Here is a 12,457-nt window from a genome sequence, read left to right as displayed (position 1 = left end):
AATGGAAAAAAGAAAACAAACTAAACTTGAGTTAAATCCAGTTTCATTCTGGAAACGGGTTTATACAGAAAATGATAGTTATCAGTGTACTTCCAATTCTCATTCTAACTTCTCAATCTGGCAGAGTGGATGATTTCTCCTTGTATCACCTTCCATTATCTTCCAGTCAATAGACAGGCAATCACCTCAACTGAAAGGGTGAAATGCTAGTTGCAACCAGACTGAAATTATTTTAATGCTACCTATAATCAAGATATTTTCTTTATGATGCAACAAACAATAGTTTCACTTTATATAACAGCTTGTTTAATGGAGTTTGCAAAAACACCTGGTACATAATATCAATTAGGCTTCTTCAATCTCTTGAATTACACATTAGTGCAATGGACAATGAATTCAGTTAAAAAACACCTAATAGCAAGCAGTGTTTATTTAACCTCATTTACTGTGAGTTTGTTCCTACAGTTCTTAAAAATAGCTATACACGAGTGCCAATGTATTGACTGTATTTCAATAGCATAAAGGTATACACAGTGTTCTTGAAAAAGACAGTTTAAGACAGTAAAAGCAGGCCAAATTAAAGAACTGAGGTTACTGGTCACCAAGAGTCCTTGAAAATAAAATGCAGAGGTGGGCAGTTTTAGCTGCTCCTTTCCTACTGCATACAATTAGTATGAGTTCTTTATTATATATTCTCTCAGCAAATTTAAACACAGTGTACCTCTGTTGGTGCAACGCAAAGCTTCAGCTGTATGAGGAAGGGCATGAAGAAGGACTATTTGCAATACGATAGTTTAAGAGCTTTCACAATTTACTTTGGCATGAGCTTCAAGGAAATGCCAACAACCAATACCAAAGTGTTAACAAGATGCAGGCAGTGATCTCCACCTGTGCCAAGAATAATTTAGTAATGACAAAAAAGGATACAAAAGATCTCTCTCTATAAGCGTACTGCAGGCACGGCAAACTAAACTAAGCTGTTTCAAAACAATGATATGAAATACTAATACTATTCTGTTACATGCTGTTTTCTGGATGAGCTGACAGATTCTCCTTAAGGGAATCCATGACATGTTCAGGTTTCAGTGGTGAGTGAATGGACATCTCAAATATATTTCACATACTGAGCTACAGCATACAGTTTACATAAAACATAATTACTTTTATACGTGAAAAGAACCAAAGTTCATCCACCAAAGAGCAGGAAATAGTTGGACGAAGCTTTAAGAAAGCTCAGTCTTTAAAAAACAAAACAAAATTAAAAATTTTTTACTGAAAGGACAAGAGATGCATTTTCAGAAGAAAATTCATCAGCATTTATCTACACTATTCATATACACTCCTCATTACGAGACAGGAGTTCTCGGCTTGTTTAGGGACTCAAAACAAAAGCATGAGGTTTTACAAAAAGGCTGTCATGAAGGCTATGTCCAGCCACATGCATACAATACCAAGTCACAAACATGGACACCTGAAATCAGAAGGCAATGACTAGGGACTTAGGGTTCTGGAGTAGGCTCCTCTACAGAGGGCAAAGAGAAAATTACTTCTAAATCAGAAATCCTTAATTTTATGAAAATGATTATATACCAGGACAGCGACTGATTACACTTACTGACCTGAAAGGCTTGATCTTAATATAGTCAAAGCCCACCTAAGTGAAAATAAAACAAAAGTAGAGAGAATTTCCTCTCTCAGAAAATAACAAGGATCTAAATTTTGTAATTCCAGTTCTAAATGATTTCTACTGGAGTAACATTCTCTTTCTAATATACAGTTCAGTTATTTATACCTTTCATTTCTATTACGATTAAAAAGAAAGATTGTGCATTTTGTATGTCTGATGACTTTATTCTGTGATGGACTTCACGCTATCTAGCATTGCATACAAAGTAGAAATATCATCCAACCAGCAGTTTCAGTCCATCATAAAACACAGTTACTATATGGGAGCTTAAAAAAAGAAAAAAAAAAGTCTTTACACTGAAAAGACCAAGTAGAACATGAAGAAAAACACAGAAGAATTTAAGCAACTGAACTCTGCACAGCAGTTTGCAAAAACTGCTGGTTAAGTTTGTGGGGAATTATTGCTTTAAAAATTTAAAAAAACTACTGCTGGGAACACCTAACTCTTGAAATCATTACTATGACACAACATTACCTTGTCATGAGGTACCACCCTAACACTACTCACTCCCCTAACATTTATCCTGCAGGAATACTCTTGAGTGAGTGGAGGGAAAAGGGAAGAATAAGTAGGCAATTGACAAATCCCAGAGGAAGATGGCTGTGTAACTGGTCACAACTCTAGGGAATAAGAACCAGGAGAACATTGAAGCTATTACACTGGGTCCCCATGATGACATCATGGGTGCCCTACATGACATCAGTAGCTCTATTAGGAAGGGTTCATAAGCCAATCAATAGCATACAGTGCTAAGAAAAGCTGATTATTAATTGGAACTGAAGGATGTTTGTTCACGTGGTTGGTTTGTATAACTGAACTGCTACTTCAGAAAAATCTTTCAGAAATGAAGTGTTTCAAACAACCAATGCTGCAGCACTGCATGCTCCAAACCAAACCACCGTTTTAAAGTGATTTCCTGAGATTCAGACTGATGAAGGAAGCATAAGAGTCAGCACTGAGCACTTGGCCAGTGTAACAGCACAGAAACCAAATATGCACCCATTGTTTTCTGCATCCCACTAAAGTATCTATGAGCCTTATGCAGGGCTTAATGGACCGTGCAGTAAATAGCTTTCTTTTACCTTCCTACATGCCTTTCCTCAGACTCTGGCCCCCTAGTTAATTCTACTGCAGGCAAACCAATCAGAAAATCAAAACTGGTAAAAAATGGGACATCTAAATTTCAGTCAAAGTGAACTTGCCCTGCTGATTAGCAGTAAAATAAGTATCAAAATACAGGTTAAAGGATGGGCCACTTGTAAGCAGGACTCCTCTCCATGTCTGAAACAAAGAGCACAATTCCAGATCTCCATTCATACAAAACCATGCGAGGGTGAATCTGAACAACTGATTAATGCCACAAAGAAGTTTGGAAACTTTAACCTCTACACACAGCAATATTAACTTTATTCACATGACAAAGCATCTTTCCATTCGTGTACTGTCCTAGCAAATCAAACATCTGTGATACATAGTGATATACGCTTACTTCACACATGGCATTATTAAATGCAGGCAGAAGTAGACTACTTCAGAACAAAATCCCAGTTCTCCCACACAACCAGGTGGCTGGGGAATCCAGCCGCATACTTAACTGGCACCCTGGGAGGAGCTGGTGCCCTGTGCTGCCTAATAAGTCACTGCCAAAGGTCTCCTCAGCAGTTGAGGTTGCTGATTTATGCAATAAGGCTCCTTTCACAGGGATATTGCTACAGAAAACACACCGAATCTGATTACCTCTGCTTGGAGTACTGAAATGCATTTAGTCTGTGACAACTCAACACTAGTTACACCTGAGGTCACCCAAATTTAGAATTTAGAAGTGTTTACTCTAAAAATCCAGGTTTGTGTTTGTGTTCTACGTGAGGTCCAAACTGGATCTGTGCTTGAAAACCTCCAAACTCGCAGGCCTTCTCAAAGGAGACAGGATGGGAACCATTCAGAATGTCATCACGAGCCTATAGGAGGTAAGCAAAGACATGTCAGGGACATCCAAATTAACTGTTACATCTCTGAAATTCCTTGAAAGCTTGAACACAGCCCAAGAATCCAGCACAACACTCTTCTGCCTGAATGTCTCTATTATTCCATTTGGGATGTGTTTATGACTAATAAAATAGAGGGCTAGATTATTTTCTGGTGAATACCTACGGAGACTTATTGAAACCATGATTGTAACAACTTTCATCAAAAAGAGGACTTGACATCCACTTCCTGCTGTACGTGTACATAAAATACAACATATGTATCTACACTTATGTGTATGCGCACATATATACGTGTGTGTACATGTATGTACACACATATATACACATGTGTGTACCTATACACATGTAAAAGCTTTTATCTTACCACCTCATAATAGCAGGGAAAATGATCTGCGTAACTAAAGTAAAAACCAGATTGCCATTACAGAGATGGCAACAGAAAACAAACAGCATTTTTCTTCCTTTCGTTTAAATTTAGTGGTCATAGAAGATGATGGATTTTATAGCTCTGGCAACAGAAGGCTCATCGATCCATAGACAAAACAATGACAAGGCAGTATCAACACATACTGTTCTAACAGTAGCCTGAGAGAAGTACCTAAGTGGCAGGAGAACAGCTCAGTGTGACAGTCTAAAATACTTGAAAAACGTAATGCAGTCTTACAAGCAATGCCATCGTTATTTTTTGTCTCAGGGTTTTAAAATGTGATTTAGAGCAATCACATTTGAATCAGCTGAAAGGGTAACAACTAAACATTCCATTAAACTTTCAATGGTGGGGTTTTTTGTTTGTTTTGTTTGTTTGTTTTTTAAGAAATAAAGAACTTTAACAAAGAGTTTAAAAGCCTGCTTTTTTCAGACTACATTACAGGCAACTGCATTGGAGCCTTCAGCTAAATAGCATCTCCTGCATAAAACTGTTAGCTTTGCTAAGGCCTGTCTAGTACCTCTAACAATCTGGGGAACCTGCCTAGGTGGACTCCCACAGAGTTACATGACATGGCCCATTTTGAACAGGAAGCCTGCCTGCTTTGTGTGCTGCCTGGGTTGGAGACTGGAAAGGAAGTGCAGAACTCTCAGTGTCTCTCACTGATCAGGCGGAAGAGAAAAGAGGGAAGTGGAAAGCCAGTTACAAGACTGACCTGAGATTCCATATTACAGACAAAGCACCACCCACAGAAGAGAACAGGGAGAAGAACTAAAAAGAACAATTTAAAAGGCTGAAGACATTCATGAAATTTAAGGAGACCAGGACAAGCATGTTGAAGTCCGTGGATTTTTGGTTGAGTGTCTATTACTGGGTTGAAAGTATTTGATTAAAAACAATCAGCAAAGCCTCTGAACTTGTTCTTGAAGGGACAGACAGAAAAGTAAAATTAAAGCACACCCAGAACTGGAATTCTAGAAGTTTGAGTATTTCAGTAACAAATTTTTTTCTAATTAAGCTACATAGCTTTCCTCAGACAAGGTAGAACCCATACTTCTGGTCCACATACTGTACCTGAACATAAAGCAAATTAAGCTGAACAGGATCTCTTGAATCTACATTCTGGTCTGAATAAAAGAACTTTCGTCTCAACAGAAGCGTTTCACTTTCATCGACTCCTTGTTCTCTAAATGTTCGGCTGTGATCTAGCCAATTCACTGTAACAGAACCATAGACATGCACGTTGTTAAATGCACAGAGTGGCCAGTGTTAAAAGCCGTTGTGAAAATCATGTGATAATTGGCATTTCCACTGGAGGGGGAAACTCCACAAGAAATGTTGCTTTCACTTCTATTTCTAGTCATCAGTGTTGAAGGTTGCTACAAATGAGAACTGAAGAACAGCACTGCTGAGAAACAAGAATTTACTAAAGAAGAAAACCACATTAATATTGTTAGAAGCAACTATAGTAATGTTCTAATAATACATTTAGGTCTTAAGAGCTTCACTGCAAAATTACTTAAAAGTTTACCATATTTTTCCCCTAAAACCAATTGTTCCGTTTACTTTTCTTATCCCTGAATACAATTTCAAAGCATCTTCCTGCTAGTCACAGTTAATCTTAGTGCCTTAATGTAAAACAGAAAAAAATGGTTCTCATGGCTTTACACATAAAACAAAACAAACAGTCTTAGTTCTTTGGCAAATTCCATCTACACTTAAAATTTATACTTTCAAAGACAAAACTACCTTTTGATGGCTTTCAGCAGGTATCAATTTTTAAATATCCAGCTCTAATCAAGGGAAGAAAATGGTCATTATAGAAATGATCCATCACATTTAAGTTACAACTTCCCTACTAAAAAAGTAACAAAAAACACTTCAAAAGACCCACTAACTGTCATAGCTAGAGGCAACAACTTGTCCATTTAACTCATTTTAAAAATACTCAGGGTAGCAGACAACATTATGCAAAATACAGGTAGGAATCAACTGAGACACACTGAAGAACCTAAAGAGGCATTCCTGTGTAGATTTCTTGCTCTATACCATGGAAAGATATTAACTGAAGAATTATCCTGGAATACACTACTCACAATCATCATCTGTATGAAGCTTTGCCTTCAGTTTTTCCATTTTTCTTTCATCACGCAACAATGTCCTATCTTTCTTAAGCGTCCCTGTACTCTCCTCTTTCTTCTCTTCGATGCTCTCTTGGATTAAGGAATACTCCTCATAATTTGTTATTCCTGGAATTACAAATAAATCCAGCGTTTGTAACAATTAAAATTTAAAACATTTTAGGATGGGTGAAATACTCTTTTCCATGTATTACAACACCAATGGTTAATTTCAAGTATAGTGAAGATAACCCAGATGAAATGCTAAAACAGTGTATGGGGAAGGAGATCCCAAGAATAATCTACAACTTCCACATTCAAGACATGTCTCCAATATCAGCATTATCCTTCAAATGCATCATTCCTTCATCATATGCTGCATTTGCCACTTTCAGAAAGATATTAAGATTTTTTTTTTTTTGTTATCTACCAAGAGAAGCTGCCAGTTTAAAAACGTAACGGAACTTAAAATAGCAGTAAATTCCAGAATGGAGACATAGCCACAGTAGATTTCCTTTCACGGATGCCTACAACTACTTCCTGAGAACTGAGTAATTTCAGCTTGCCCACGATGTGCAGAAGAAACACGGCAGAGCAGACTGAGGAATAAAAACCATGTGAAATACATGATTTTTTTACAATTATTTTAGAGCTTTAAAACTCAACTCTTCCTATGAATTTTACATGAAATTGAATCAAAAATCAGTTCACAACATTTAGCATATGTTACCAAGTTGCTCTCATTTCTTCGTTCTGCTTGTTTTTTTCCACTGTTTAGTAAAGCACGTTTATGTTATGCAGGAAAGTAAATTAAATGCTCACCTACATGATGACATTAATGAAAATAAGACAAAATAATTTTTGAAGTAAGTTAGTTAGAGCACGTTAGAATCCAGCGTTGAAACACTTGAACAAGATTGAAATGGATGAATTTAAGTTTAGCTTCATTTACTTTCCAAGTAAATGAATCCAAATTAAATTAAGGCCACTTCAATTCTAAATGAGAATTAAGCAAAGGTTTAAGATGATTTAAACTAATCCATGTTGGATGCATGTTTCTAGTTAAATATGGATTAGTTTTCCAAAATTTCTCTCTTTAGATAAATACAAAGACCGTCTATAACCAATATGACACATTTTTGACCAGCTGCTCTGGATGGCTTCCATATGTTGCTTCACAAATGATATGGTACTGTGATCCACTCTTAATCATAACATAGAGCCACAAGTTTAGGTATATTTCAAGGTTACCAGTATTCATCTTTCATTCCATGAAGTATAAAGTTCGTTCTAATTCTCTATCACACAGCAAGTAATCATATATAAATGTAACTTATACTAGAAAATTTATAACTGTACTCTCAGAAAACTTCGTGCCTCAAACTGCTAAATACTGTAGTTTAAGGATATAGCTAACTCTCTATCAATTTTCATAAAACCTGGAAAAGGTTAACTAATGACAAATTTAATTATTTTTTTTTAACATGTGCCAATTTCTAGTCAGTAATACATACAACAATCTAAAAATCAAGATGTAAATATGGCAGAAAAGCAAATTCTTAAGCATGTAAGTCCCAAAATCTTACCTATCCTGCTGCAAATGGTAACCAGCAATTCACCAACTGTTTTAGAATCATCCACCATGACTGTTTTCACTGAACCATCCAACATACGTATTTTCTGAGGTCTCTGTTTCTTTTTGTACTCCAATATATCCTAGGAAGTAAACAATCCTTTTTCTAAATGCTTTTGGAAGCCACCACAAGCCAACCCACTAACTTGCATGCCTAAAACAGGATTTCCTTCTCACACCCCATGCTGGATTTTTCCTTTGTTATAGTACAGGCAAACCTATTATTCATGTAACAAACCTGAGAAGGGTCTACTTTTAGTTCTACAATGTTATTTTTCAGGAACTTGTCCTAGCTGGCAAGATGAAAACCTAGACAGGGCAGGACAGACCAAAGTACCTTTGTGCTGCAAAAAATAGTTGAGCATTCAGAACGTTTAGCAATGCCTTTTGGTTGTAAGCAAGCTGACCATAATGTGAGCAAGTATGATCTCATCATCTTCCGCATGCAAGAAACCTATGCTATAAGGCAAGGTCATCTCAAATATAAAGCTTATTACAAAACATATTTTTTATCTTTCTGTCTGCGAACACGCTATTGGCCACAGTAGCTCACAGTCACCACCAGACGCAGGGAAAAAACCTAACTACTGAGGCACAGCAAGGAAGAGAAGTGGGCCAATTTCAGGAACAGACTCCAGACCCTCCCACCCCTCCAAAGGCTGAACATTCTTCTTGCTACTTGGGAAACAAGTTTTCTAAAAACGTTGATGAAAGAAGCAACAGACTTGCATCATACCCCATTTCTCAGCATGTAATAATCCAGTGTTCTTCCAGCCTCCAGCCATATACCTTTTCGAGGATCATCATCTGACAAGAACAATCCATAGTCAGAGGCTGTGGAAGAGAAGAGACAGAGACCCATTGAAAAATACCAACCTAATAATGCCAACATGGTTTTATTCAAGGTTATTCAGCTTCAGGGTTAAGCTTCCATTACACTTACCTTCTACTCTTAATGAACTTGGATAGAAATTTTTTTCTGTGCATTTAGCATGTGCTAATGTGCAGAAAGCATTTAGCTTAGCAGCAGATAGCAGGGTAGGGCAGGCTTTATAGAAGACTTAAACAAAAGCTTCACTAAGCGAGAATATGTCACATCTACTATGTAATTTGTATTATATTTGCAACTACTTTTCTTCAAGATGACCCTCTTTAAACACTTATAGGTCCTGCTTTGGAACTGACTAATCAAAAATAGAAGCAGTTTGGGCTTAACCATAGCATAGTATTTTAAGCAGTAGTTCTATTTTTTAAAAAAAAAAGAAGTTTGTTTTCAACCCTTCACATACTCAGTTTATGCTAAACTTTGGAATCTTTTTGGTAGATGCTTCAGGATTATGCATTCAAAAAATACAAGATTTCTAGAATTACATCCACAATAAGGATCTCAGGAAAAACTTTCATCTATTGCAGTATAAACACATGTCAATTGATTCTTTCAGAATCACAAGTAAATGATAAAACTTTCATTGTCACAGAAGAACAAACCCAGGCTCAGGCTTCAAAGACTAAACTCCAGGTATACAAAATGAAGGACCATGACTGTCCACTTAAGGCCCATCCATATGCATGAAGAATTGATACAGCATATACTTCACTATCACAAACAGTGTAAACTACTGTTCATCAGCTAAGCCTGCTTTAAGTGCATTTCTACAGTTTAAGTTGATGGCCTTTTTCATACAAGCTTGCCAGCTGTGTGCTTACAGCCTGTGACAAAGAGCTTGGTGCAAGGAAGGTACCTTGTTTACTCTTGGCCATGTGTTCAGACCCTCTGATCAGAGAGTCAGGTAAAAATAGCTACAATTTTTGGACAATGTTTCATCTTTAAATGTCAGCATAGCAACAATTTACATTTAACAGCATTTATATTAAACACTTGTTGCTCATGCAAGTATATTAAAAACACCTTACACTTAATTAATAAAAGTGTAACTGACTTACTGATACACAATCTCGAAGGAAGAATCCTTCCAAAAACAACTGAGTAAGAACAAAAAGTTTTCCTGCCAACCCTAATTAAAAATTCCCTTGAAAAGCCAAGTGATCCGTACAGAGACGCTTATGACACAAATTCAGTACAGAATCAGTTACATAAAACTTTAGAATTTGTGCCTACAAATCGGTTGTGACCTTTAGAAGCACGCAAAGCGCCTTGCACAGAGCACAGAATTACCGAGGAAGCACAGACTGCTCTGATACCCATTTCTGGGGGACAACCCTAGTAATGAAATAGTAGTAAAACACCACAGCACCTTTGTGCCAGCATGCAAGCTTACTGGAGAAGTGAAATGTGCACAGTTGGCAGTCATAATGCAGGACAACTACATTTTTTGTTGTGCAGGAACTAGTTTGATCAGTCTCTACTGCAACACAACGAATCTTCCGAACTAACAAATGCACACATTTTAACAGCCAAGGAAGGGGAAAAGATACGTTAGTAACCTTATTTCTGTTCATCACTCAACTTTGTGAAGTTGTTTGAAGTTTGTAATTGCACTGCAATCACATACAAAGGAAGAGCCCTACTGTACGAGCTGAGGAGAGTTCCTAGGCTTTTCTGTGAGGTTCATGACGTTCAGGGATATTGATTACTCAACTTTTCCGAATTCAACAGCTCTTCAAAATCACTGCCTTGAGAGATCAGTACGGTAAAAATGCACAGCTTGTATCTGAAAATTGAAGGTCTATAAGTAGACTTCCTAAGAACTCCTCCAAACGAGAAGCATTTCTAAGTAACAGTAACGTTGTCCATTACTGGTAAGCTTTTCTAACAGTTCAGACAAGATTTTCGAAACAGCTCTAAAGGTTGAGAGCTGTGCATAAAACTCAATAAACCATTTGATTTAAGAATTACATTCCAGTGGCATTATATACAGTAGAGCACCAAAGGGTTCTGAAGAATCCGAATTTTTTTTACAACTTCAACTACATTTAAACCAGAGCTTTTGTCCAACTGAAGATGCATTTCACAGTCTGCATTCATCTGATTTGCTCAACAGGTACAGAGACAATTAAATTTGATTAACATGTAGCAGCATTGTGAATATGGTGTGCACAGCACGGTGATGCTTTTAGTTATTAACCATTTTCAAACATTTCCTTTTGCACATTTTTGAGATGTTCAGCCATTCTTTTGTAATTCATGTTGTCCCTTCCTTTGCTGAGGCACAAAATAAGTCTGCCCAGACTTTCCTAGAAAGCATTGCCACAAACACTGCTTTAAAAAGATGGTACCACAAAAATTGCTCTCCAAGAGGGGAATAAAAAAAATCACCTTTCAGGCAAACAAGCAATTTATAGAAGTCAAAGTTCCACTAAAGAGTGTTCTTTGTAGAAAAACCACTGTCAGGATGGAAGAAGAATGCAGCTACCTTCTGTCATTTAAACAAACTGTTTGCACTTTTCGCCTTTCACTCCAGAGCCTTAGGATTTAAACAAAAACCCCAAACCCTTCAATCTGAAAGATAAATGGAAGAATAGAAGAGTGTAAAAAACCCATGGATCTATTTTCAATTATGCCAATGAATTGACTAAGGACAAACACAGGAACTCACCTTGCCCTGTTTGAGCCTCTGGCACTCGTTCACGAATAACTCTACAGGCATCATACACTGCAGTGGATGGTTCAAACTGCATCGTCTTCACTACATTGCACTGGCGGACACAGATCTTCAAGGAAAGAGCTACCATGGTGTCAAGTCACTTGCGACTTCCTACTAAAGCACCTGAAAAAGCATTAATGGCATTATTGCTTAGAGTTTTTCCATTTAATGCTTTAATACACTCAACTTTTCATTAAAAAAAAAATTAGATTAGTTCAGTAGAATTATATTTATTCAAATGCAGTTCTATATAGTCTCATAAGCATCATCAAGCTAGAAACCATCCAAAACACTAGTACACTGGAAATTAATTTTCAAAAAACTTGTGTACACACACTTATAGGGTGATCCTTGGTCTGAGGTATGTCAAAATGGTACACAGGAAACACTTATTGAGTATACTGCTGACATATTTACTACTGACAGAACATGATTTTTCTCTCACCACATCTTTTTATTGGACCAGCTAGATTAGCTGGTAACTAACAGCTTAGAATAACTAAATGAATCCAGGATTTTCTTAGTACATAACTTCTCTTTTCTGAAGATTCTAAAAAGTGCAATACCGTGTGGTGGTTTTTTCCAGGTCTCCAGATAGATCTGCTAGATGTTTTTATCCTGTTGCGTAGCTACCCAGAATTTCAAGAATGAGCTATTTTTCATTTCAGTTCTATTTCAGAAACTTCACTGAATTTGACAGCATTTGTCTACAGAAACAGGAAGCTACAGATGCTTTTTGTTTTGTTTCATTTTGTAGATAGTCTGGGTTTTGTCTCAAGTGTCTTCCTCTGCTGTCATAACACTCCAAACCACTCCTCCATCATTAGACTTTCCACAGTGATCTCCAAGAACTCTTCAGAACTGAAGTCCTTTCTGCATAAATACTGAACCTACTAGAATCCTCAAATCCTTTCTACATACATTTATCTATTTTAAACAGAGGACGCGAGACTCTGCGGACTACTGCTACTGGTGATAATTTGAGCAGGACAAATTC

General features: G+C 37.0%; 1 protein-coding gene across 1 annotated transcript in view; it reads right to left on the bottom strand.

Annotated features, from left to right (window-relative positions):
- TLN2 (talin 2) overlaps nucleotides 1-11,563 on the bottom strand; it is a 113,786-nt gene extending 102,223 nt beyond the window's left edge. The window contains exons 1-6 of the mRNA XM_086471830.1: nucleotides 11,413-11,563; nucleotides 8,592-8,689; nucleotides 7,809-7,938; nucleotides 6,199-6,351; nucleotides 5,177-5,319; nucleotides 3,518-3,645 (exon numbers count right to left, since the gene is read on the bottom strand). Coding sequence (XP_086327956.1) covers nucleotides 3,518-3,645; nucleotides 5,177-5,319; nucleotides 6,199-6,351; nucleotides 7,809-7,938; nucleotides 8,592-8,689; nucleotides 11,413-11,548 — 788 coding nt within the window. The 5' untranslated portion in view covers nucleotides 11,549-11,563. The remainder of the gene's footprint in view (nucleotides 1-3,517; nucleotides 3,646-5,176; nucleotides 5,320-6,198; nucleotides 6,352-7,808; nucleotides 7,939-8,591; nucleotides 8,690-11,412) is intronic.
- Between the last annotated feature and the right edge of the window lie 894 nt (nucleotides 11,564-12,457).

Source organism: Leptosomus discolor, chromosome 11, assembly GCF_034619465.1.
Source record: "Leptosomus discolor isolate bLepDis1 chromosome 11, bLepDis1.hap2, whole genome shotgun sequence".
Classification (NCBI taxonomy): domain Eukaryota; kingdom Metazoa; phylum Chordata; class Aves; order Leptosomiformes; family Leptosomidae; genus Leptosomus; species Leptosomus discolor.
The sequence above is the reverse complement of the archived record's forward strand: the minus strand, read 5'-3'. Positions and strand labels throughout refer to the sequence as shown.